Here is a 23,699-nt window from a genome sequence, read left to right as displayed (position 1 = left end):
CCTTGGACAGAGACTGACTGGGGACTGCCCCCTGCTTCTACCCTGGGCAGCTGTGTCTTCCGGACGCACTGGCTGGACTGACCCTCGGCCTCTCCCCAGGGCTGGCCGCAGCTCGTCTCACCCAGCAGAGCCTGGGCAGCTGTGTCTTCTGGACGCACTGGCTGGACTGACCCTCGGCCTCTCCCCAGGGCTGGCCGCAGCTCGTCTCACCCAGCAGAGCCTGGGCAGCTGTGTCTTCCGGAGGCGCTGGCTGGACTGACCCTCGGCCTCTCCCCAGGGCTGGCCGCAGCTCGTCTCACCCAGCAGAGCCTGGGCACGCATGTGCCCCAGCTGCTGCACAGCGGTTCTGTGCAAAACTCTTCCTGAGGGTGGGTTGGCTCTAGGTCACAGATTCTTCACTCTGCGCTCTGGGGGATGGGCTAGGCACGTGGCCTCAGGGGTGAGCGTGACACTGAAGCTGTCCGTCCGTCCGTCTATGCCGTGGGCCAGAGTCGCAGCTGGGTTCTGGGATGCAGTGGGAGCTGGGTGGTGGCGAGTGCTGGGAGCACGTCGGGGTGCTGGTGCCCTTGGCCTGGAGATGTCCTCAGGGGTCAGGGTCTGAGGCAGGTCCCTCTTCAAGGCATGCAGGTCCCGGAATAGGGCAAGGTGGTCCCGCAGGACAGGCCCTGAGTAGGGGCCCAAAGCAGGGAGTCAGGGCTCCCCTGACCAGAGAAGTGGCCTCTGCTCTGTGTGGAAATGCTGGGTTGCCGAGGAAGGGGCCTGGGGCGAGCAAGAGGCCGCAGGTCTGGTGGGTGTGGCCAGCTGTGGCGTGCTGGGCTGGCGGAGCCTGTGCAGGAGCTGGGGTGGGGGTGAGGGTGAGCCCTGGCCAGCACCAGCTAGACGCAGCCTCACAGGGAGCTGGGATCAGGCTGTGACTCTCGGGGACAGGATGTGGGCGAGTCCCCGTGTGGACGCATGTCCTGGGCTTGTCCGTACAACGTCCACACACGGGGTGAGCGGAAACCACCGAAAGTCACTGGCTCACGGCTGTGGCCGGACGTGCCGAGTCCAGGTGCCACAGGGCAGGATCCTACACGGGGCCCTCCTGCTTCCCTGCGGCCACACAGCCTTCCCCAGTGTGTGCCTTCTCTCCGCGATAGGTGTTTGTCTGCACTGGTGCCCACCCAGCTAATCTGGGATGAGCCTCTCCACCTAAGCCTTTTTCCAAGTGAGGTCGTGTTCACGGGCTCTGTGGCTTAGGACGTGGACATGGCTTTGGGAGGTGGCACCATCCCGCTCACCATACTGTGCAACCCTGGGGGCAGAGCCCTGTCCGCTGGGCACCCACTCCCTTTCCCCCCCGCTGGAGTGCCTAGGACCAAGTTCCTGGGAAAATCCTCAAAGGAGACAATGAGGCTGAGAAGGGAGTAGGCTCCTGGTCACCCGGGCCCTGTGGGAGGAGCGTACTCCCAGAGCGGAGAGCTTCCCCAGCGGGGGTGCCCCCACCCATCGCGGGCTCAGCATCCCTCCCCCAAGTCCACAGCCCCTCCCTGGCACATTCAGTGCTGACTTGGTCCTGAAGTGGACTGGGCATGGTGGCCCTGGGTCCCCATGCCATTGGTCCCTGGCGTCGGCCCAGTGGGTGCCCCCTCTCTGAACCTCATGCTGCTCATTAGCCCCGTGCCAGTGAGGACAGCACCAGTCTGGGCTGTGAGCGCCAGCCGAGGTGGGCAGGCGCCGGGAGGCTGACGGTGCCAGGGCGGGCCAGGGTCACCGCTACTATCTGCCTTCCTCCAGAGGAGGCTCGGGTCCTCCTAGGGCCCACAGGGAACGTGCTCTCCACTGGCCAGCCCACCCACCCTGGGAAGAGCCTGCCTGTGGCGTGGTGGGAGAGCCCCAAGCCTGGCAGTTTAAGCCACCACCTGCACAAGGCTGCGAGGGCTGGGGAGAGACGGGGGCTGCCAGCCACCTCTGCCTGCCTGGGTGGGAGGAGGTCAGGTCGTGGAGGTCCTGTTATGGGGAGGGGGTCTGAACGGCCTCTGTTTTCGGGAGTGAGAGCGTCCGTGGGGGTGGAATGCTGCCTCGGAAGATGGAAGGGGCTGGGAGGAACGGAGGTGCAGACACAAGGGGCCAGTGTGGCTCAGCCCCTCAAGGACCCCTCTGTGCAGCCTGCTTCTCTGCTCTGGGCATCTCCGTGCTGGACGGGGGTGGCGGGCCTGGGTCTGCCTCCTGCCTTGGCCTCGGGACGCCTTCCCGTCCTCTGGCTGCTAAGGGTGGTCGTTCCTGGAGAGAGCTCCAGTCACCGGATGTGCACCGTGGCCTGTGTGCTCGTCCCCACCTGGGAGTGGTGGCCCTGAGCCCCTCCCCTGTCCAGCAGACTTCTCAGACCTGGGCCCAGGCCTCCCCTTACCCGGCAGCCCGGGGCCTGTCCACTCTGGGCTCCACAGCATCTTACTGTTCCTACCCATTAAAAAAAACTGTTTCATTTTATTTGAAGAACAGAGAACAGAGGGAGAAATATAGAGTGAGACTTTTCTCAATGCCTACAATAGCCTGGGCTGGCCAAAACCAGGAGCCAGACACTCCATGCAGGTCTCCCTGGGAGGGCAGGGATCTGAGTCCTGGAGCCATCTCCTGCTTGCTCCCGGGTGCTCGTCAGCAGGAGGCTGGAATTAGGAGCCGGCCTGGACTAGACCGGGCAACCCTGCTAGGGATGCCGGTGCCCACGCAGCATCTTCACCACCGTGCCACATGCGCAGGCCACCTGGCTGAGCTGGCCCGTGGCTGCTCCTGCTGTTTGATGTTCCCCTGCCACTAAGGGGAAGCAGACCGGGAGGAGGTGCCCCTGACCCTCCCCGGCTGCTGTCTGTCTGTCTGAGGTCAGCTTTCTGCTCCCTTCGCCCCTGAGGGCACTGAGGCTGTGACAGGTTGGGGAGAGGCCAGAGTTGTTGTGCCCACCCTAAGGGTTCAGGCTCCTCACCCTCCAGGAGACAGTGGGGGACTCTGTGGCCCAGAACAGCCCCCAGGCAGCAAGTCTGGGGTTCCTAAGCCTGGGCGCCCTGACATGCAGGCCTGTGGCTCTTTCGGCGGGGAGGGGCGGGGAGGGGAGTAGAGGGGTGAGGGAGAGAATAGTGTCCAGGCCCATTGGAGCCAGAGCCACAGGCAGAGGTGGGAGTGTGGATCTGGGGACCATGCCTGGTGAAACCTAGGGAGCAAGATGAGGCCCCCACACAGCTCCAGGTCCCTGTCACCCCCAAATCCTGCCGTGAGGGGGTCCCAGCCCCAGAGAGCTCCTTTTTCCAGCTGCTTCAAGGCTTCCATTTCCCTGGGAGAGCCCTGACTTTGAGAATCAGGTCCATCTGTGGAGAAGGGAGGGGCTCAGCATCCAACAGCCTGGGTTGGAATCCCAGGGTTCCCCAGCTTCTGGGCTGGGGGCCCTGGGGAGGGAGGGTTCTGAGCAGGACTTCGGGCAGGGGCTGGGGTGGGGGTGGTTTGTATAAAAAGGTCGCATGGGAGAGTGATCGCGAATCGCCTGGGCTTGGCCTGTCCCTGGCCGCCTGGGGCCAGAGGCACACCCCTCTGTTGGGGGCAGGGTCCGCTCTGGTGGGTGGTGCTGGGGTAGTGAGCACCCTGTGTGGGCGTCAGCATTGGCTTTGCCTTGAGGTTTGCTGCAGAGCTGGCCAAGTACTCAGCGGCGGCCACAGCGGGCACCAGCAGGGAGTTTCCTCCCAGGGGACCCAGCCGGCTTTGCACTTGAGTGCCATGGTCTGTGACCACAGTGGGGGCGGGAGCCATGGTGGTTGGGGGCTCAAACCCACAGGCCGGGTAGCGCTGACGCGGCTTCCAGGCTCTCGCAAGGTGGAAGGCAGGAAGTGCTGGCCCAGGGAGCCAGCAACCGGAAGTCTCGGACAGGGAGGAAGCCCTGGTGCCACAGGCCCCACCTGCAGAGAGAGTGAGCTGCGGACGACGGCACGAGCCGAGCAGCACGTCCGGCAGCCTGGGCCTCAGGGCTCACATGCTGGGGAAGTGCGGACCACAGCTCTGCCCGGCTGCCCGGAGCCACAGGACCCCTGCCCCCAGCAGGTCACCGGGCAGGAGGAGAGCCATGTGTTGGGTCAGTGGTGTCAGGTCAGTGGGGTGGCCTCTCAGTTGGGGGCTTGGGAGGCCGTGGTAGCCTGGCACCTGCAGAACGGGGAGGGGGGCATGTGGGAGCCACAGCCCTCATCAGGGCTGGCAGTGTGGCCCGTGGGACCAGGGCCACAGAGGTGGCCGGCTACTGGGACTCTCCTGCCCCTGCCCCGTCACAGGGAGCATGGCCCCTGGCAGGGAGGAGGCAGGGCGTCCCCTGCACCCTGCCTGGGATGGCCTTGATGTCTGGGTCCTGTGTGCATACACACTGTGTGTGTGTGTGTGTCCACGTGGCCTGCCCGCACATGGAGAGGAGGACCCAGGGTGGTGAGCCCTCCCCTGGCTGACAGTGGGCTCTCTGGCCTGGCTGGCCACTGGGCCTTTGTGGGAAGCTTTCGGTTTTGATTCTCATGCAGAGACATGTTCTGGGAAGAGGAAGGAAGGGAGGGGAAACTGAAAGGGAACAAATGAGCCATGGTGAGGCCAAGCAGCCAAGGGGCTCCGTGGTGGGAAACCCCCACTGCCGAGCGCTGCACCCACCGTGTGCCCACGGAGGGAGGCTGGGCAGCGGCCATGCATGGTCCCTCATCTTCTGACTGTGTGACTCGGGCGCGGGACTCAGCTCCTTTGCCCCTTGGCGTCTTCCTTGGTGACATGGGGGTGGCTCTGCTTTGAGTTGTTGGGATGATGGCCTGGGGTGGCCCAGAGAAGCACGGAGCCTGGCCCCTGGCCCCTGGTGAGTGCCCTGGGTGCTGGGTCAAGTCCCGGGCCTCTCCCGGCCTCAGGGCCGTCGTTTGTAGAACCGGGGTGAAGCAGGGCGCCCGGGCAGGGCCCTGTGTGACTTCATGAGCTTCCCGGTAGAGCGAGGCCGTGGCTGGTGCGCAGGGTTCCGACCCGTGCCACGCTGCCAGCCCGGCACACTGGGATCACCCTGTGCAGGCTGTGTGTGTGAGAGCATGAACGCTTCCTGTGTGTAAGGATGTGTGTGTGCCTGTGGACGGATGCTTGCCTGTGGGACTGACAGCCTGCATGTGCACCAGCGTGTGAATGAGCACTTGGGGAACCTGGTCCCCTGTGGGCTGGGACCGCCAGCCCCAACCCGCCTTGCACCTCCGCAAACAGGGCCAGCCTGGTCACCACTAACAGCATGTCTGCGATGCTGTGGTCACCTGCTTCCTCACTGCGGCTGGGGCCGTGTCTGCAGGAGCCCAGCCCTTCACAGCCTCCATTTCACTCTCATGCACAGGCTCACACCTGAGCACATGCCTGCTCACACGTGCACACCCATGGGCGTGTGCAGTGAGTGCACCGTCTGCAATGTGAGCTGGGTGTGCAGAGCCACAGCTCAGAACTGTGCGGGGAGGGACACACACCTCTCCGGGCCCCCGGGGGCCCCCCGGGCAGGGGGAGCCACAGGAGCAGACACCTGGGCGGTGCCTCCGAGGTGCCCACCTTCCCTAGTGCACACACACACGCGCACACGCACGAGCTCAAATGCATAGCCAGACGTGTCCCCACGGGCCACATACGTTCTGGAAGGGCTCCCGGAGCCCTGCGGTCACCCCACCAGCTCTGGCCACCTGATGCTGACCCCGGTGCAAGGATGACTGGTGAGAGCCTGCTCCAGCTCGCCGGGGGCGCGGAGCCCTCTGGGGGGGCTGTGCCGCTCTTGCCCCCTCTCCTGTGTTCTGGAAGCGTCTGGGAAGGGTTGTTCCTTCGAGTGGACTGGAGGGACTGAGTGTGGTCACTCGGAGCTGCAGGCAGTGGACACTGCGTCACTGAGGCCTGCAGGAAGACGCAGGGTGGATTTGGGACATGTCTGGCACAGACACACAGGAGGTGGGGAGCCTGTGACACACGTCCAGGGGGGTGGACAGGAAGGGCAGGAGGTCAGAACACTTAGGTCAGTGCAGTGTGGGGGGCTTGGGTGCCTGTTGAAGGAGCACTGGGTAGACAGGACGGAGGGGTGCAGCTCAAGGCGGCTGAACATGGGGCACAGTGGCTGGAAGAAGGCGGTGGAGAGGGGTGGGTGTGGGGCCCGGGTGTGGGAGGCTGCAGGCAGAGAGAAGAGTGGGGGGGCCCTCAGCCAGCCAGAACCCCGGTCAACCCCACCCCAGCCCATTCTACAGAGGTGCAAACTGAGAGGGCACAGGCGTGGCCTCGCATGTTGGGTCTGGGCGCCCGGCTACACGTGCAGACCCGGGCCTCCCGAGCCTCATGCCCACCACCCTCGGGTGGCAGCTGGGAGCCCGAAGCCCGGACCCGCGACCCGCGAGGGGGTGACGCGGCGGAGGGGCGGGGCCGCGTCCCTCACCTGCCCACTGGCCCGCCCGCGAGGGGCGGAGCCGGCCCGGCCCGGCTTGGGGCGCGGCGGGCATGGCGGGCGCGGGGCTGCGGCCGCCGAGCTGGGGCCGGCAGGAGGCGGGCGCCCGGGCCGAGGCGGGGCGGTGTCGGTGCGCGCAGGGGCGGGCCGCCGCCCGGAGACCGGCCGTGCCTGCCGCGTGGACGCCGTGAGTACCGAGCGCCGACCCGAGCTCCTGGACGCGGGGCCCGGCCGAACAAAGGCGGGCGTGGGCCGGTCCCGGCCGGGGTCTGTCCGGCTGGGAGGGTGGGCGTGGGCACGGGACGCCCTCTCCCCGCTGCCGGGCTTTGTCGGCGGCGTGGCAGCGAAGGCACTGGCCGCGGCTTTGTTCCGCTCCCCCACCTCCCCGCCGGGCGGAATTGGCCTCTCGGGCAGCGGATGGCCCAGGCCGAGGCGACTTCCCTCTGTTTGGTGGAGCTGCCCGTGGCGCCGAGCAGACAGTGGCTTTGTAAATGTGTGTTTGGGGTTGGAGCTGTAGCGGCTGGAGACTCACCCGGCCCCGCCTCTGGTCTGGGTCTGACCCTGGTCACTGAAGGGCTCAGCCGGACCCTGGACGCCTGCCTGCTCCACTGGGGCCCCAGAAAGACCTGCCGGGGTAGGGAGGGGCAGGCAGGGACGGTGTGTGTGTAGACTCTGACTGGGCGCTGGGGCTCTCGCAGGAGAGGAAATTTGTCATCTGGGTCCTGGCGGGACAAGCAGGAGCATTCCCTGTGGGCAGGGGTGCGGCTCGTTGTAGGCAGAGACTGGGAGTGGAACACGGCCTGGTGGGCGTGGGCCAGGCCAGCTGGGGTGGGGGCCGGTGCTGTGGCACAGCTGGTTAAGCCACAGCCTGCACGCCGGCATCACATGTGGGCACTGGCTGCTCCACTTCCGATCCAGTTCCTTGCTGATGCGCCTGGGAAAGCAGTGCAAGGTGGCCCACTGCACCTGCATGGGGGCCCCAGAAGAAGCTCCTGGCTCCTGGCTCCAACCTGACCCAGCCCCGGTCGTTGTGGCCATCTGGGGAGTGAACCAGTGGATGGAAGACCTCTCTCTGTCTCTCCTTCTCTCTGTAACTCTGGCTTTCAAATAAATAAATCTTAAAAAAAGGGGGGGGGGGAGCTGGAGTAGGGGGTGGATCCAATGCCGGGGCCTGAGTCAGCCCCAAGGCAGTCTGGTGTCCCCACTGTGAGTGCACATTGTGTGGGTCCCCGCTGGGTGACAGCCAGGGCAGGTGAGTGATGCTGCAGGCTGACAGGGTGGACACCACCCACCCCTGACCGTGGCTGTCATTGCCACTGCTGACGAGGGTGTGCTGTGGGCTATAGGGTGGACACCATCCACCCCTGACCGTGGCTGTCACGGCCACTGCTGACGAGGGTGTGCTGTGGGCTATAGGGTGGACACCAGCCACCCCTGACCGTGGCTGTCATGGCCACTGCTGACGAGGGTGTGCTGTGGGCTATAGGGTGGACACCACCCACCCCTGACCGTGGCTTTCATGGCCACTGCTGACGAGGGTGTGCTGTGGGCTATAGGGTGGACACCACCCACCCCTGACCATGGCTGTCATTGCCACTGCTGACGAGGGTGTGCTGTGGGCTATAGGGTGGACACCACCCACCCCTCACTGTGGCTGTCACAGTCACTGCTGACAAGGGTGTGCTGTGGGCTATAGGATGGACACCACCCACCCCTGACCATGGTTGTCACAGTCACTGCTGATGAGGGTGTGCTGTGGGCTGACAGGGTGGACACCAGCCACCCCTGACCGTGGCTGTCACGGCCACTGCTGACGAGGGTGTGCTGTGGGCTGACAGGGTGGACACCACCCACCCCTCACTGTGGCTGTCATGGCCACTGCTGATGAGGGTGTGCTGAGGGCTGACAGGGTGGACACCACCCACCCCTGACCGTGGCTGTCACAGCCACTCCTGACGAAGGTGTGCTGTGGGCTATAGGATGGACACCATCCACCCCTGACCGTGGCTGTCACGGCCACTGCTGACGAAGGCGTGCTGTGGGCTATAGGATGGACACCACCCACCCCTGACCGTGGTTGTCTTGGCCACTGCTGACGAGGGTGTGCTGTGGGCTGACAGGGTGGACACCATCCACCCCTGACCGTGGCTGTCACGGCCACTGCTGACGAGGGTGTGCTGTGGGCTATAGGATGGACACCAGCCACCCCTGACCGTGGCTGTCATGGCCACTGCTGACGAGGGTGTGCTGTGGGCTGACAGGGTGGACACCACCCACCCCTCACTGTGGCTGTCATGGCCACTGCTGACGAGGGTGTGCTGTGGGCTGACAGGGTGGACACCACCCACCCCTGACCGTGGCTGTCATGGCCACTGCTGACGAGGGTGTGCTGTGGGCTGACAGGGTGGACACCACCCACCCCTGACTCTGGCTGTCATGGCCACTGCTGACGAGGGTGTGCTGTGGGCTATAGGATGGACACCACCCACCCCTCACTGTGGCTGTCACGGCCACTGCTGACGAGGGTGTGCTGTGGGCTATAGGATGGACACCACCCACCCCTGACTCTGGCTGTCATGGCCACTGCTGATGAGGGTGTGCTGTGGGCTATAGGATGGACACCATCCACCCCTGACCGTGGCTGTCACGGCCACTGCTGACGAAGGTGTGCTGTGGGCTATAGGGTGGACACCACCCACCCCTGACCGTGGCTGTCACGGCCACTCCTGACGAAGGTGTGCTGTGGGCTATAGGATGGACACCACCCACCCCGACCGTGGTTGTCATGGCCACTGCTGACGAGGGTGTGCTGTGGGCTGACAGGGTGGACACCATCCACCCCTGACTTTGGCTGTCATGGCTACTGCTGGTGAGGGTGTGCTGTGGGCTGACAGGGTGGACACCATCCACCCCTGACCGTGGCTGTCACAGCCACTGCTGACGAGGGTGTGCTGTGGGCTATAGGATGGACACCACCCACCCCTCACTGTGGCTGTCACGGCCACTGCTGACGAGGGTGTGCTGTGGGCTATAGGATGGACACCACCCACCCCTGACTCTGGCTGTCACGGCCACTGCTGACGAGGGTGTGCTGTGGGCTATAGGATGGACACCATCCACCCCTGACCGTGGCTGTCACGGCCACTGCTGACGAAGGTGTGCTGTGGGCTATAGGGTGGACACCACCCACCCCTGACCGTGGCTGTCACGGCCACTCCTGACGAAGGTGTGCTGTGGGCTATAGGATGGACACCATCCACCCCTGACCGTGGCTGTCACGGCCACTGCTGACGAGGGTGTGCTGTGGGCTATAGGGTGGACACCACCCACCCCTGACCGTGGTTGTCATGGCCACTGCTGACGAGGGTGTGCTGTGGGCTGACAGGGTGGACACCACCCACCCCGACCGTGGTTGTCATGGCCACTGCTGACGAGGGTGTGCTGTGGGCTGACAGGGTGGACACCATCCACCCCTGACTTTGGCTGTCATGGCTACTGCTGGTGAGGGTGTGCTGTGGGCTGACAGGGTGGACACCATCCACCCCTGACCGTGGCTGTCACAGCCACTGCTGACGAGGGTGTGCTGAGGGCTGACAGGGTGGACACCATCCACCCCTGACCATGGCTGTCACGGCCACTGCTGACGAGGGTGTGCTGTGGGCTGACAGGGTGGACACCACCCACCCCTCACTGTGGCTGTCATGGCCACTGCTGACGAGGGTGTGCTGTGGGCTGACAGGGTGGACACCACCCACCCCTCACTGTGGCTGTCATGGCCACTGCTGACGAGGGTGTGCTGTGGGCTATAGGATGGACACCATCCACCCCTGACCGTGGCTGTCACGGCCACTGCTGACGAGGGTGTGCTGAGGGCTGACAGGGTGGACACCACCCACCCCTCACTGTGGCTGTCATGGCCACTGCTGACGAGGGTGTGCTGTGGGCTGACAGGGTGGACACCACCCACCCCTCACTGTGGCTGTCATGGCCACTGCTGACGAGGGTGTGCTGTGGGCTATAGGATGGACACCATCCACCCCTGACCGTGGCTGTCACGGCCACTGCTGACGAGGGTGTGCTGAGGGCTGACAGGGTGGACACCACCCACCCCTGACCGTGGCTGTCACGGCCACTGCTGACGAGGGTGTGCTGTGGGCTATAGGGTGGACACCACCCACCCCTGACCGTGGCTGTCACAGTCACTGCTGACGAGGGTGTGCTGTGGGCTATAGGATGGACACCATCCACCCCTGACCGTGGCTGTCACGGCCACTGCTGACGAGGGTGTGCTGAGGGCTGACAGGGTGGACACCACCCACCCCTGACCGTGGTTGTCTTGGCCACTGCTGACGAGGGTGTGCTGTGGGCCAGGCAGGAGACCTGGTTGTTTGACTTAGGAACAGAGAGCTCTTGGTTACCAGCTTACCTGCTGCCTGGGCCTGGGGCCTCTGAGCTGGTGGAGATGGTGCCCAGAGCCTACCCCGGCACCTGTACCTCTTTTAACTCCCTCCTTTGGGTTGTTCCCTCACCCCAGGAAGCCCCTCCCTCCTTCCTGGGGAGGGCAGCGTCCATTATGGACTCACCTGGTGCTGGGGGAGGTTATGGCCCAAGGCCTGACTTACCTGTGTTCATTCGTCACTGTCCTCCAGCCCCTGTGGGTCCCTGCACTCAGCAGGTGCGCTGAATGAACCAGGAACAACAGAGGGCCATGGGCCTCAGGGTCCTGGATGCCAGGTGTGTGGTCAAGTAGATCAGAGGCTGACCAGGTGGACCCGGCGCTCCTGTAATTCCCTGGGGTCCCACCTAGAAGCCAGGGCCTTCAGGACAGGGGTTCCCTCACTGCCTTACCCTCCCTGCTGCCTCTCCCCCAGGGGAGCTACCTGGCTGAGCTGTGTCCCTTCTGTTACAGCTTCATGGCGGCTGAGGAGATGCACTGGCCCGTCCCCATGAAGGCCATTGGTGCCCAGAACCTGCTAACCATGCCCGGGGGTGTGGCTAAAGCCGGCTACCTGCACAAGAAGGGCGGAACGCAGTTGCAGCTGCTCAAATGTGAGTGCCCGGGGGCAGCCTCTGCCTCCCCAGGTTCTGTGCTGCTAGAGTTCTGCTGGGCCAAGACATGGCTACCTGGGGTCAGCCTCCCTAGCCCCCGGGACTGTGGCGGGGCCCGGGGTGTAGCTGGGCCAAGAGAGGTCGGTGGGCATTTGGCCAAGGGAGCTCGGCTGGTGCAGCTCCATGTGCCGCCCCTGGTGCCACTCTCGCTCATGTGTGGGTTCTCAGTGAGCTTGTTGGTCACTCGGGCCACTTGAACCATCTGCCGAGCCAAGATCTGGCTGGACACTCAACTCCTGAGCTATGAGGACTCAGGCTGTGGCCCCCAGGACCCCAGGCTGGATGGGGAGGAAGCCCCCAGGCCCGGGAGATGTCCAAGTGTGGAGACCTGAAAGCAAAGAGCACCCGGGCCTTTGTCCCAGCAGCAGCGCCCTCGCCAGGACGCCTTGGTTGAGATGCCCCAAGCTAGACTTGGTTTCTGTGTGGGCGCTGAGTGAGGTGGTTTCGTCTTGGCCCAGGGAGCGTCCAAGGAGGGGCTGTAGCTGACCTCTCCCCAGGCCTGAGAGGGGCTGCCGGAGGCTGGACAGTGGGTTTGGGGGTTCTCAGGGCAGCTCCACCCCTGTGGCTCTCATCAGCCGTTCCCTGGGCCCCTGAGCCCTCCTCCGCCCTCTCCCCAGCCCTGGGTGGAGGTAGCCTCTGGCAGCCCCACCCAGCCCTCAAGTGTGCCTGTTCTCTTAGGTGGTCCGGCCTGCCCTGGGGGCGGTGCCTGGCACACCCGTTGTCCCTGTGTGGCCCCCGGGGCACCCTGGAGAGACAGCAGCAGGCTGGCTTAGCTGTCTGCTCCTCTCTTCCACGGAGGCCCCGTTCCAGGTGGCCCAGGGTGTGTGGGGAGGGTCCCGGCGGCTCACCCCACCCATGCCGCGCCCCGCAGGGCCTCTGCGCTTCGTCATCATCCATAAGCGATGCATCTACTACTTCAAGAGCAGCACCTCGGCCTCCCCACAGGGCGCCTTCTCCCTCAGCGGCTACAACCGGTGAGTGCCCAGCGCCCGTCCCGCCCAGCGCCAGCCAGTTCCCCTCCCAGGCGGCCTGACAGCGCTGCACTGGGCCCAGGGGAAGTCCAGGCTCGCCCCCAGACAGCCGTCCCTTGCGTGCTGGGGCCAACACCCTGCCTCCCGCGTGCTAGGGATAGGGCCCCATCCAGCAGGTGCCCTGAGCCTGCCCTCCAAGGGCCTCTGGAACAATGGACAGGTGTGCCCTGGGCCCGAGCTCTGTGGGAGGGAGAGGGCATGCTGCGCCGGCAGCCCTGTTCCCCACCTGGGTCCACCCTGGCCTTGGGGGCGGGCAGATCAGGGTTTGAGTGCTGGCCCCTCAGCACCGGTACTGGGGTTGTGCTCAGCCCCGCACTCTGACCTCTTTCCTGCCTGGTATCACGTGGCATCAGTGACACAGCCAGGACCCCCAGGGAGTTACCCTGGTCCAGAGCCAGGCCCTCAGACTGACCTCGGACCCTGGCTGGGTCAGTGAGGGGTCTCCAGGGCCCTGTGGGCAGCAGGCAGGCACTCGGGTGCCCTTGGGAGGGTCATTTCCTTTCCCTCTAGCCTCCGGTGTGTGCTAACCAAGCTGTGAGCGCCGAGCCCAGGGGCAGGTGCAGCCATGCCCTGGAGAATTGCACAGCCCCGTGACGGGCCAGATGAGCACAGCCACCCTGGTACCCCGCTGGCAGGGGCTGCACTGGGCTGTGAGGGCCCCCACAGATGGGTGGGGCCGAAGCAGGGCAGAGGTGGTGTAGGCGGGCAGAAGGGGTGAGCCCTGCACACTGCCCCCAGTGGCTTCCGTCCACTCCCCACACCCTCACTCTTCTGTCTGCCCCTTAGTCTGGGGCCTCGGCAGGCAGGGACCGTCCAGCTCTGTCCGTGTCCCTTGGGGTGCGATGCTGGGTGCTGAGATCCATCGGGCGTGGGGGGCGGTGGCGAGGCTGTCCCTGTGGGTGTGGACCAGGCGGTGCCCTGTGCCCTCAGGGTGATGCGGGCAGCCGAGGAGACGACATCCAACAACGTCTTCCCTTTCAAGATCGTGCACATCAGTAAGAAACACCGCACGTGGTTCTTCTCCGCCTCCTCTGAGGATGAGCGCAAGGTGATTGGGGTCACAGGGCCGACGAGTGCCCGCTGGGGCTGCGTGGGGGGGCTCGCTCGTTCCGGGACTCTGGCCGCCCGTCAGCCGCGGCAGGGCCCTGACATGGCCCCGAGAGATGTCTGGGCCACACAGGCTGGGCGGTCATCTCCCCTGGCCTTGCCGGCTCAGCGTACAGCCGCTGGGCTGGGAGGAGAGGAGGGCGAGGGGGAGGCCTTGCTCTGGGCGGCACCATGCCCACCGCAGCCCTGGCTGCCCCACAGAGCTGGATGGCCTTGCTGCGCAGGGAGATCGGGCACTTCCATGAGAAGAAGGAGCTGCCCCTGGACACCAGGTAGGTGAGGGGGTGTCCGCCTCCCAGCTCCTGGGGCTCGGCCCAGATCCCCTCCCTAAAGGTTTTTGTGGAGGCATCAGCCAGCCCACAAGCGTGTACCACACGTGTGAGCGTGTGTGCAGGAGCGTGTGTCTTTCTCTGTCCCCGTCTGTCATCTCTCGCCTCATCTCTGTCCGTGTCTTTGGTAGCTCCTGTGTGGGAGTCACGGGAGGTTTTTTGCCTTCCTCACCCAGGGGGCCTTGGCATTTGTAACAGCTCAGAGCTTTGGGTTCCCAGACCCTGGACGCCCACCCATGCCCGCCCCTCAGGGAGCTGGATCTGTCCTTGGAGTCTTAGCAGGCAGCAGGGTTCTCTGAGCGGGAGCCACAGCCTTTGCCTGCGAGGAAGCCGAGGCACAGAGAGCCAGGTACTCCCAAGGCTGCCCTGCACGCCCTGACTGACCCCCGGAGCTCCTAGCCCTGAGTCCAGGCTCAGCACTGAGGTGGCTGAGCCTCCTCTGGGCAGCAGCAAGTGGACAAATGGCCTGACCCTGAGGCAGGGCTCTGGCCGGTCAGGATGGCCACACTCATGGCAAGAACCCCCAGAAGCCCTTGTCTGTGCCTGTGACTGGGTGCGTGTGTATTGGAGGGCCTCGGGATGTGTGTGTGTGTGTGTATCCTGACATCTCTGTGTGTGTGTGTGGACCCTGACATCTGTGTGTGGGTGTGGACCCTGACATCTGTGTGTGTGTGTGTGTGTCTGGATGTCTGTGTGGATCCTGACATCTGTGTGTGTGTGTGTCTGTGTGGACCCTGACATCTTTGTGTGTGTGTGTGTCTGGATGTCTGTGTGGATCCTGACATCTGTGTGTGTGTGTGTGTGTCTGGATGTCTGTGTGGATCCTGACATCTGTGTGTGTGTGTGTCTGGATGTCTGTGTGGATCCTGACATCTGTGTGTGTGTGTGTCTGTGTGTGTCTGTGTGGATCCTGACATCTGTGTGTGTCTGTGTGTGTCTGTGTGGACCCTGACATCTTTGTGTGTGTGTGTGTGTCTGGATGTCTGTGTGGATCCTGACATCTGTGTGTGTGTGTGTGTGTCTGTGTGGACCCTGACATCTTTGTGTGTGTGTGTGTCTGTGTGGATCCTGACATCTGTGTGTGTGTGGACCCTGACATCAGTGTGTGTGTGTGTCTGTGTCTGTGTGGACCCTGACATCTTTGTGTGTGTGTGTGTGTGTGTCTGGATGTCTGTGTGGATCCTGACATCTTTGTGTGTGTGTGTCTGTGTGTGTCTGTGTGGACCCTGACATCTTTGTGTGTGTGTGTGTGTCTGGATGTCTGTGTGGATCCTGACATCTTTGTGTGTGTGTGTCTGTGTGTGTCTGTGTGGACCCTGACATCTTTGTGTGTGTGTGTGTGTCTGTGTGGATCCTGACATCTGTGTGTGTGTGTGTGTCTGTGTGGACCCTGACATCTGTGTGTGTGTGTGTGTCTGTGTGGATCCTGACATCTGTGTGTGTGTGTGTCTGTGTGTGTCTGTGTGGACCCTGACATCTGTGTGTGTGTGTGTGTGGACCCTGACATCTCTGTGTGTGTGTGTCTGTGTGTGTCTGTGTGGACCCTGACATCTTTGTGTGTGTGTGTGTCTGTGTGGATCCTGACATCTGTGTGTGTGTGTGTGTGGACCCTGACATCAGTGTGTGGGTGTGTGTGTGTCTGTGTGGACCCTGACATCTGTGTGTGTGTGTGTGTGTCTGTGTGGACCCTGACATCTGTGTGTGTGTGTGTCTGGATGTCTGTGTGGATCCTGACATCTGTGTGTGTGTGTGACTGTGTGTGTCTGTGTGGATCCTGACATCTGTGTCTGTGTGTGTATGTGTGTGTGTGTGTGTGTCTGGATGTCTGTGTGTATCCTGACATCTGTGTGTGTGTGTGTCTGTGTGGATCCTGACATCTGTGTCTGTGTGTGTCTGTGTGGACCCTGACATCTTTGTGTGTGTGTGTGTCTGTGTGGATCCTGACATCTGTGTGTGTGTGTGGACCCTGACATCAGTGTGTGTGTGTGTCTGTGTCTGTGTGGACCCTGACATCTTTGTGTGTGTGTGTGTGTGTGTGTCTGGATGTCTGTGTGGATCCTGACATCTTTGTGTGTGTGTGTCTGTGTGTGTCTGTGTGGACCCTGACATCTTTGTGTGTGTGTGTGTGTCTGGATGTCTGTGTGGATCCTGACATCTTTGTGTGTGTGTGTCTGTGTGTGTCTGTGTGGACCCTGACATCTTTGTGTGTGTGTGTGTGTCTGTGTGGATCCTGACATCTGTGTGTGTGTGTGTGTCTGTGTGGACCCTGACATCTGTGTGTGTGTGTGTGTGTCTGGATGTCTATGTGGACCCTGACATCTCTGTGTGTGTGTGTGTGTGTCTGTGTGGATCCTGACATCTCTGTTTGTGTGTGTGTGTGTCTGGACGTCTGTGTGGATCCTGACATCTGTGTGTGTGTCTGTGTGTGTCTGTGTGGACCCTGACATCTTTGTGTGTGTGTGTGTCTGTGTGGATCCTGACATCTGTGTGTGTGTGTCTGTGTGTGTCTGTGTGGACCCTGACATCTTTGTGTGTGTGTGTGTGTCTGTGTGGACCCTGACATATGTGTGTGTCTGTCTGTGTGTGTCTGTGTGGACCCTGACATCTTTGTGTGTGTGTGTGTCTGTGTGGATCCTGACATCTGTGTGTGTGTGTGTGTGGACCCTGACATCAGTGTGTGGGTGTGTGTGTGTCTGTGTGGACCCTGACATCTGTGTGTGTGTGTGTGTCTGTGTGGACCCTGACATCTGTGTGTGTGTGTGTCTGGATGTCTGTGTGGACCCTGACATCTGTGTGTGTGTGTGTGTCTGGATGTCTGTGTGGATCCTGACATCTGTGTGTGTGTGTGACTGTGTGTGTCTGTGTGGATCCTGACATCTGTGTGTGTGTGTCTGTGTGTGTGTGTGTCTGGATGTCTGTGTGGATCCTGACATCTGTGTCTGTGTGTGTCTGTGTGGATCCTGACATCTGTGTGTGTGTGTGTCCTGACATCTGTGTGTGTGTGTCTGGATGTCTGTGTGGATCCTGACATATGTGTGTATGTGTGTATGTGTGTGTGTGTGTCTGGATGTCTGTGTGGATCCTGACATCTGTGTCTGTGTGTGTATGTGTGTGTCTGTGTGTGTGTCTGGATGTCTGTGTGGATCCTGACATCTGTGTCTGTGTGTGTATGTGTGTGTGTGTGTGGATGTCTGTGTGGATCCTGACATCTGTGTCTGTGTGTGTCTGTGTGGATCCTGACATCTGTGTCTGTGTGTGTATGTGTGTGTGTGTGGATGTCTGTGTGGATCCTGACATCTGTGTCTGTGTGTGTCTGTGTGGATCCTGACATATGTGTGTCTGTGTGTGTGTGTGTCTGGATGTCTGTGTGGATCCTGACATCTGTGTGTGTGTGTGTGCTTGCGCTCACTCTTGTGTCTCGGTTTCCATCTGTGTGCATCCTTACATACGTGTGTGTGCACATGTCTGTGGTAGTGCTGGTGTGTGCAAGTGCGTGGATCCATTGTGTCAGCCTCCTGGGCCTGGTGCCCAGAGCCTGGCCCCAGCTACCCCCCTGCATTGCAGCGACTCCAGCTCGGACACTGAGAGCTTCTACGGTGCAGTGGAGCGGCCTGTGGACATCAGCCTGTTGCCGTACCCCACGGACAACGAAGGTGAGGCCTCCCCTTGCCCAGCACCCCTCCCTTCCACACCGGCCTGCTGCCAGTGCCGGGATCAGGACCTCCCCGGGCCGCGGTCCTGCCCTGCCCCTTGGATGGCAGTGGCGTCCCCAATATTCCGTAGCCTGGGTTCTGGGCTCAGCACTGTCACCCATCTGTGCCCTGGGCACTCAGCCCCCACGGTCGGAGCACGGCTGTGGCCCTGCCTGGCCCTCCCCACATCCTGACCCGGCTGGGCCCGGTCACCCAGAGCCTCACACTGGTCCACTCGCTTGCAGACTACGAGCGTGACGATGAGGACGACTCGTACATGGAGCCTGACTCCCCCGAGCCCACGAAGCTGGAGGGTAGGTGGGGCGAGTGGGCCCGTGGGGACGAGGCTGGGGCTGGGACCAGGGCCCCTCCCAGGCTGGCACTGCCTGGCAGCCTCAGTTTCTCAACTACAGCAGAGTTCCGTACGGAGCACAGCACACGTGGTGCCGGGGTGGGCAAGGAGGGCCACGGGGGGAGCAAGTCCAGGGCCGCTGCTTCCAGTGGCTGGGCTCAGTGCTCCTGGCTTCAGGCCAGGCCGTCACCCAGTGCCCCAGTGCCCCGCCACGTCCGAGGCCCAGGGCCTCGAGGGAGTAGGATGGTAGAGGCAGTCACAGGCGCAGGAGACGGGGCCGTGCAGGGCCGGGGAGGGTCTGCCTCTGTCCTGTCCTTTGTCACCTCACTCCCTGCCCCTGGGACCCGCCCTGATTCCCTTCCTCTCCAGCCTTCTCATCTTGCTGAGTCCGTTATATCTCCCTGGCCTCTGCCCACCACTGCCTCCCATCCTGCTCCTCCTCCCGTCACAGTGCACTCCTGGGGTCGGCACTTCAGCCCTCCAGGCCTGCCATTTGCCTCAGTTCCTCTCCGCCTGCGTGCTGTGCTGCATCAGCACAGTGGGGGTGGGTACACGGGATCCTCGGTGCCGCTGCTGGCTGACCGCACACCCCCGGCCCAGCCTCCCCCCTCCCCGCCTGTGGTCAGGCCAGCTTCCACAGCCTGCCCCCACAGCCTCTCTTATCGAGGGCTCCAGTGGCTTCCCCGTTGCCCATTGCAACACCATGAGCTGTGCCTGGCCTGGCACCTGCCCCTGGTGTCGTGTGCTCCCGGGCCCCTCTTGCTTCTCAGCATCTGCTGGCCCCTCAAGGGATGTCCACCCCTGTGACTGAGGGACACCCAGGGGTCAGGCCTCATTCCCTGGGTGACAGCCAGTGTCCTCCCTGACACACGTGTCCAGCAGAACCTCTGAACTCCGGGCCTGTGCCCCTCACTGTCCACAGACATTGCCCTGCCATCGCACAGCACCCTAACCCTGTCAGGGACAAACTCTGGCCTCTGTCTTCCCCCGTCTGCCCGTGCCCTGGCCTCTCACCTCCATCCTCGGGAACTCCGTCCTTTCTCTGGTCCAGGCCAAGCCCTGTGAGTCCTCCTCCCCCTCCTCTCGTGCTCCCACCTCTGGGGGTCTGCACTTCTGCAGGTTGCACAGGTGCTGTGTGGAGGACAGATGGGGCGGGTGGTCCGGGGCTGCCCCTGGATGCAGGGCCCTGGGCTGCGAAGGGGCCCATACCTGTAGGCCTGGCAGGCCACTGCCAGCAGAGGGTGCTGTTGGCCCAGCCTCTAGCCGGTGACACCAACCTGGATCTCTTTGCTCCACAGAGGCCCTGACCTACCCACCTGCCTACCCGCCACCGCCAGTGCCCACGCCCAGGAAACCAGCCTTCTCCGACTTGCCCCGTGCCCACTCCTTCACCTCCAAGGGCCCAGGCCCCCTGGTCCCACCCCCACCCCCTAAGCGTGGCCTCCCGGATGCCGGCCCCGCCCTGGAAGACTCCCAGAGGGACCTGCTGGGCCTGAGGAGGCCTGAGCCCAGCCTCAGGGTGCCTGCCACTCCCCGAAGGATGAGTGACCCCCCTCCAGGAAGCATGCCCACTGTGCCCAGCCTCCGCAAACCCCACTGCTTCCGGGAGAGCGCCAGCCCCAGCCCGGAGTCCTGGGTCCCTGGTCACAGTGCCGGCTCTGCCTCCAGTTCAGCCACCTCCAGGAACTGTGACAAGCTCAAGTCCTTCCACCTGTCTCCCCGGGGGCCACCCACCTCGGAGCCCCCTCCTGTCCCGGCCAGCAAGCCCAAGTTCCTGAAGACACCTGAGGTGGCCCCCCCGGGGGAGGCAGCCAGGCCTGGACTCTTTGTGCCCCCGGTGGCCCCCAGGCCTCCTGCACTGAAGCTGCCCTTGCCTGAGGCCACAGCTCGTCCCGCAGTGCTGCCCAGGCCAGAGAAGCCACCGCTCCCTCGCCTCCAGTGAGTCTGCGCTGCTTCCCAGCCTTGGGGACCCCTCCCTGGCCTGGTCCCTCCCCCGCCCCAAGCTCTTGCCCAGGCATTGCTGCAAGGGTAGGAAGGTTCCCTGTTGCCCCGAGGTGCGCCCGCCCTCTGCTTGAGGACTGTCCACCCCATGGGCAGTGGCCTTGGGGCCAGTGGGTGCCTCGGGAGCAGTGGTCAGTGTGGCCTCAGGGATTCAGGGCCAGCTGCCTGCCCTGGGACGGACCGTGGGGGAGGCAGCGTGGGCTGTGAGCTCTGAGCCAGCAGGCCCTACCGTCTGGGGCTTCCCTGCCCCACGTGGGGCTCTTGCTGTGTTTCCTGGTTCTGGGGCCATGAGCGATACCTCTGTGCCTTTCCGGATTGGGAATTCATGTGCTGGCTGCTTGAAATGCTCCCTGCTTCAATGCTGGTGGTGCCAGGGCACCAGGGTGTCCCCCACTCCATAGGGTCTCCCACTTTGATGGCCCATGGTCAAAGGTGTTTGGGACCCCCCTGGGGCTTTGTGCCTCCCGTGGTGTGCTGGCCCAGCACCCCCCAAATGCCTCGACCATGGCACCCCTCACCCCAGGTTCTGCTAGCCTCTGCAGGACCCCCGCTGTCTCAGTGGCAGGGAGCAGTCCTTGCCATGCTCACGCTGTTCACAGGGGCCACAGAGGGCTCGCGAGTCACTCGCTGTGCTGAGACCCGGGTCCGGACCTGGCGCCGTGGGCTGTGTGTGCTGGCGTCCAGGCTTCGGCCTTACCCACAGCCCAGTGGGCAGGGCTCTGTGGGATTCAGAATTCAGGCTGCGGCAGCTGCCTTTGGTTCTCCCCAAAGCCCTGGCCACACAGCGGCCATGTCCCCTGGGAGCACTTTGCATTGTTCATCCCACACGTGCTCTATTGCGGCTCTGAGAGGGAGTGGCTCGGCCAAGGTCACAAAGCTGGTCAGCCGCAGAGCTTGGGCTGAGATGCCCCTCCCTCCGCGGCTGTTAGAGCAGCATCCAGGCTGCACCACCACACAGGCGTGGGTGCCCAGGGCCGGCCCCCGTGCCTCGGGCAGTTCCTGACGCCCCGGACAGTCAGCACGGGTCTCTTTCAGAACTGCTGGCCTGGGCCTTTTAGACGCCAGAAGCCCCCTGTGGGTTCTGATGCCGACCCAGGGATGTGGCCTCACCTTCCTCTCTCTGCCCTGCAGGCGGTCGCCCCCCGATGGGCAGAGTTTCAGGAGTTTCTCCTTCGAAAAACCCCGGGCGCCCTCGCAGGCTGACACTGGAGGGGAGGACTCCGACGAGGACTACGAGAAGGCAAGGCTCAGCGGGCCCTGGACCCTGCCTGGCCAGCAGGTGGCCAGCAGTGGGGAGAGCTGCCGGCCTGAGGAGCCCCTTGCTGGCCCTGCTGAGCTAGGAGCCCCCAGGACCCTGGAGCGAAGCCCTGAGCCGGGGGTGGGGGTAGGGGCACTCAGGCCTCGACGGTGACCATGCTGGCCTCTTCCAGGTGCCGCTGCCCAGCTCAGTGTTCATCAACACCACGGAATCCTGTGAAGTGGAAAGGTCAGCGCACGTGGGGTGCCAGGTCCCCATCTTCCTGCCTCTCTGTCCCTCTCGCCTGACTTGGCGTTGGGCAGCCGCTGGCCTGAGTACAGTGGGAGACCCGACAGCCGTGGGTCCCCCCAGCTGTGCCCTGACCCTGCTGGCCAAAGTGCAGGAGGCCCAGAGGCAGAGTCTGGGTGTGGGACAGGGCAGGGCAGGAAGGGAGGGCTCACCCGTCGATGCTTGTGTTTCAGGCTGTTCAAAGCCACAGGCCCCCAGGGAGTACCCCAGAATGGCCTGTACGGCATCCGAAACTCTTCCACCAAGTCTGGGAAGGTAGGCACTGATGGCTGCGGTGCCCCTGTGGGCCCTCGTGGCTCTGCCCCGGCCCTGGCCGTTGGCGGGCCAAGACTTCCTGGGCCGTCCATCACCTCCAAGTTCTGCCCAGCAGTACCCCCATCAGGGAGCAAGAGGGCAGTGTGGGGCTCTGGGGGTGGGGCGTGGCGGGGGCAGGAAGTTGGCCAGCGCAGCCTGTGTCCAGCTGAGGGTGAAGTGTGTGACCTCACCAGCTACCGTTTCCCCGTGGGTATCAGAGCTGCTTTCAGGTGCACCTGCTCCTGCCACTCGGGCCTCATCTCAGGCTCTCCGAGAGCAGGAGGAGCCCCAGGGCGAGGGGCCGCACAGGGCGTCTGGAGCCCTTCCCACCCCACCCTGCAGGACTGCAGGACCCAGCCCTGGTGCTGCTGCCTGCCCCCAGCAGGCTTTCCCAGGCTAGGCCCTTCTGAGGTTGGTCCTGCCACCTCTGGGCTGAGCTGTCCACTTCTCGCTTCCCTCCTGTAGGTTCTGGTCGTGTGGGACGAGACGTCTAACAAAGTGAGGAACTACCGCATCTTTGAGAAGGTCAGGGGGCTCGACCTCACTCAAGGGCCTAGGTTGGATGGGGACCCTGGACCTGGCTTGGCCAGGGCCAGAGCAATGCCCTGATAGGGTGCAGGTGGTAGGTTAACTAAGACTGGCTGCTGTGGGACACCCGCCCCTTAACCCAGCTCCTACTGCCTCAACGTCCCTTCTCGCCTTGGCCGGCTTCCCCTTTACCCAGAGGAGGCTGGTGGTCGCCCTAGATCCTGGGTTTATTTACATGCTTGTCTGCTGTCCCTGGATGCAGGCTGCAGGTCGGACACTTGGGGATGCAGGAGGAAGTGTGGCAGGGATGTGAGGCACGCAGGCTGATGCAGAGGACCAGGGAGCCTGGGGTGGCGGGAGCTGAGCTGACCGTGTCAGCATCCCCGCTGACCACCGGGTTAGGGAGAGGGACCGAGGTGAGGACCAGCGGGCTGACTCTCGCCTCCCGGCCTGTAGGACTCCAAGTTCTACCTGGAGGGTGAGGTCCTGTTCGTGAGCATCGGCAGCATGGTGGAGCACTACCACAGCCACGTGCTGCCCGGCCACCAGAGCCTGCTGCTACAACACCCCTACGGCTACGCCGGGCCCCGGTGACACCTGCCCACACGGCTGCTGGACGAAGGTGGCCAAGGGTGCCGCGGCCCCAGAGCTCGCAGGTGGAGACCGAGTGGGAGGGTGAGCCTCTCCTGCGGGCAGCTTGCTGAGTTCGGCCAAGCCGCACCCAGCGGGCTCCAGAGGACCGGAGGACTCTGCTGCCCCACTCAGCCCTGTACTGTCGTACCCTCCGGAGCTGAGGCCCGCACTGAGCCCTGCCTGGGCATTGAGGACAGGAGTCTGGGCAGGGCTGGGCAGTTGACAGGGGCCAGGGCTGGCCCTGGGACCTCATTGGAACACTAAGACGCAGGCTCCAGGAGGGGCCGTAGCCTTCTAATAAATCAGAGTTGACCTTTGTCGCCGTGGCCAGGGCCTGACTGGGAAGGAGTGGGGGCTGCTTGGCTTTCCGGGAGGCCCACCGATGTCTAACCTGGTGACCGGAGCGGCTCCCAGGAACCCCAAGAGGTGGTCTCCACATCGTCCAGGGCACAGGCTGCTGCGTGACTTGCCCGGGGACGCAGCTCTGGCAGTCTGGGCTCGCAGCCTGCCCTTGGATGTCAGTTCTGGGGCCCCAGGTGGGGCCCAGAGAAGGAGGCTACGAGGCTACGAGGCTGGAGCGTCTGCAGTTGGTTCGTTCTCTGCATTAACCAGGGTTTGAGTGCATCCTGTGAGCCAGGCCCATGCTG

The 23,699-nt window shown here is 63.5% G+C and overlaps 1 protein-coding gene across 3 annotated transcripts in view; it reads left to right on the top strand.

Annotated features, from left to right (window-relative positions):
- Positions 1-23,368, top strand: part of SH3BP2 (SH3 domain binding protein 2) — a 34,143-nt gene extending 10,775 nt beyond the window's left edge. For 2 of the 3 annotated variants that reach the window (XM_062213289.1, XM_062213291.1), the window contains exons 2-13: positions 11,340-11,479; positions 12,411-12,513; positions 13,501-13,618; positions 13,879-13,949; positions 17,571-17,659; positions 17,944-18,012; positions 19,349-19,988; positions 21,183-21,291; positions 21,482-21,537; positions 21,771-21,852; positions 22,357-22,416; positions 22,876-23,368. In XM_062213289.1, the coding sequence (XP_062069273.1) occupies positions 11,344-11,479; positions 12,411-12,513; positions 13,501-13,618; positions 13,879-13,949; positions 17,571-17,659; positions 17,944-18,012; positions 19,349-19,988; positions 21,183-21,291; positions 21,482-21,537; positions 21,771-21,852; positions 22,357-22,416; positions 22,876-23,013 (1,671 nt within the window). In that variant the 5' untranslated portion in view covers positions 11,340-11,343 and the 3' untranslated portion in view covers positions 23,014-23,368. Of the gene's footprint in view, positions 1-6,483; positions 6,618-11,339; positions 11,480-12,410; positions 12,514-13,500; positions 13,619-13,878; positions 13,950-17,570; positions 17,660-17,943; positions 18,013-19,348; positions 19,989-21,182; positions 21,292-21,481; positions 21,538-21,770; positions 21,853-22,356; positions 22,417-22,875 lie in introns of those variants that run through there. The other variant, XM_062213288.1, reaches the window with a different exon arrangement.
- Positions 23,369-23,699: the final 331 nt, after the last annotated feature.

Source organism: Lepus europaeus, chromosome 16, assembly GCF_033115175.1.
Source record: "Lepus europaeus isolate LE1 chromosome 16, mLepTim1.pri, whole genome shotgun sequence".
Classification (NCBI taxonomy): domain Eukaryota; kingdom Metazoa; phylum Chordata; class Mammalia; order Lagomorpha; family Leporidae; genus Lepus; species Lepus europaeus.
The sequence above is the reverse complement of the archived record's forward strand: the minus strand, read 5'-3'. Positions and strand labels throughout refer to the sequence as shown.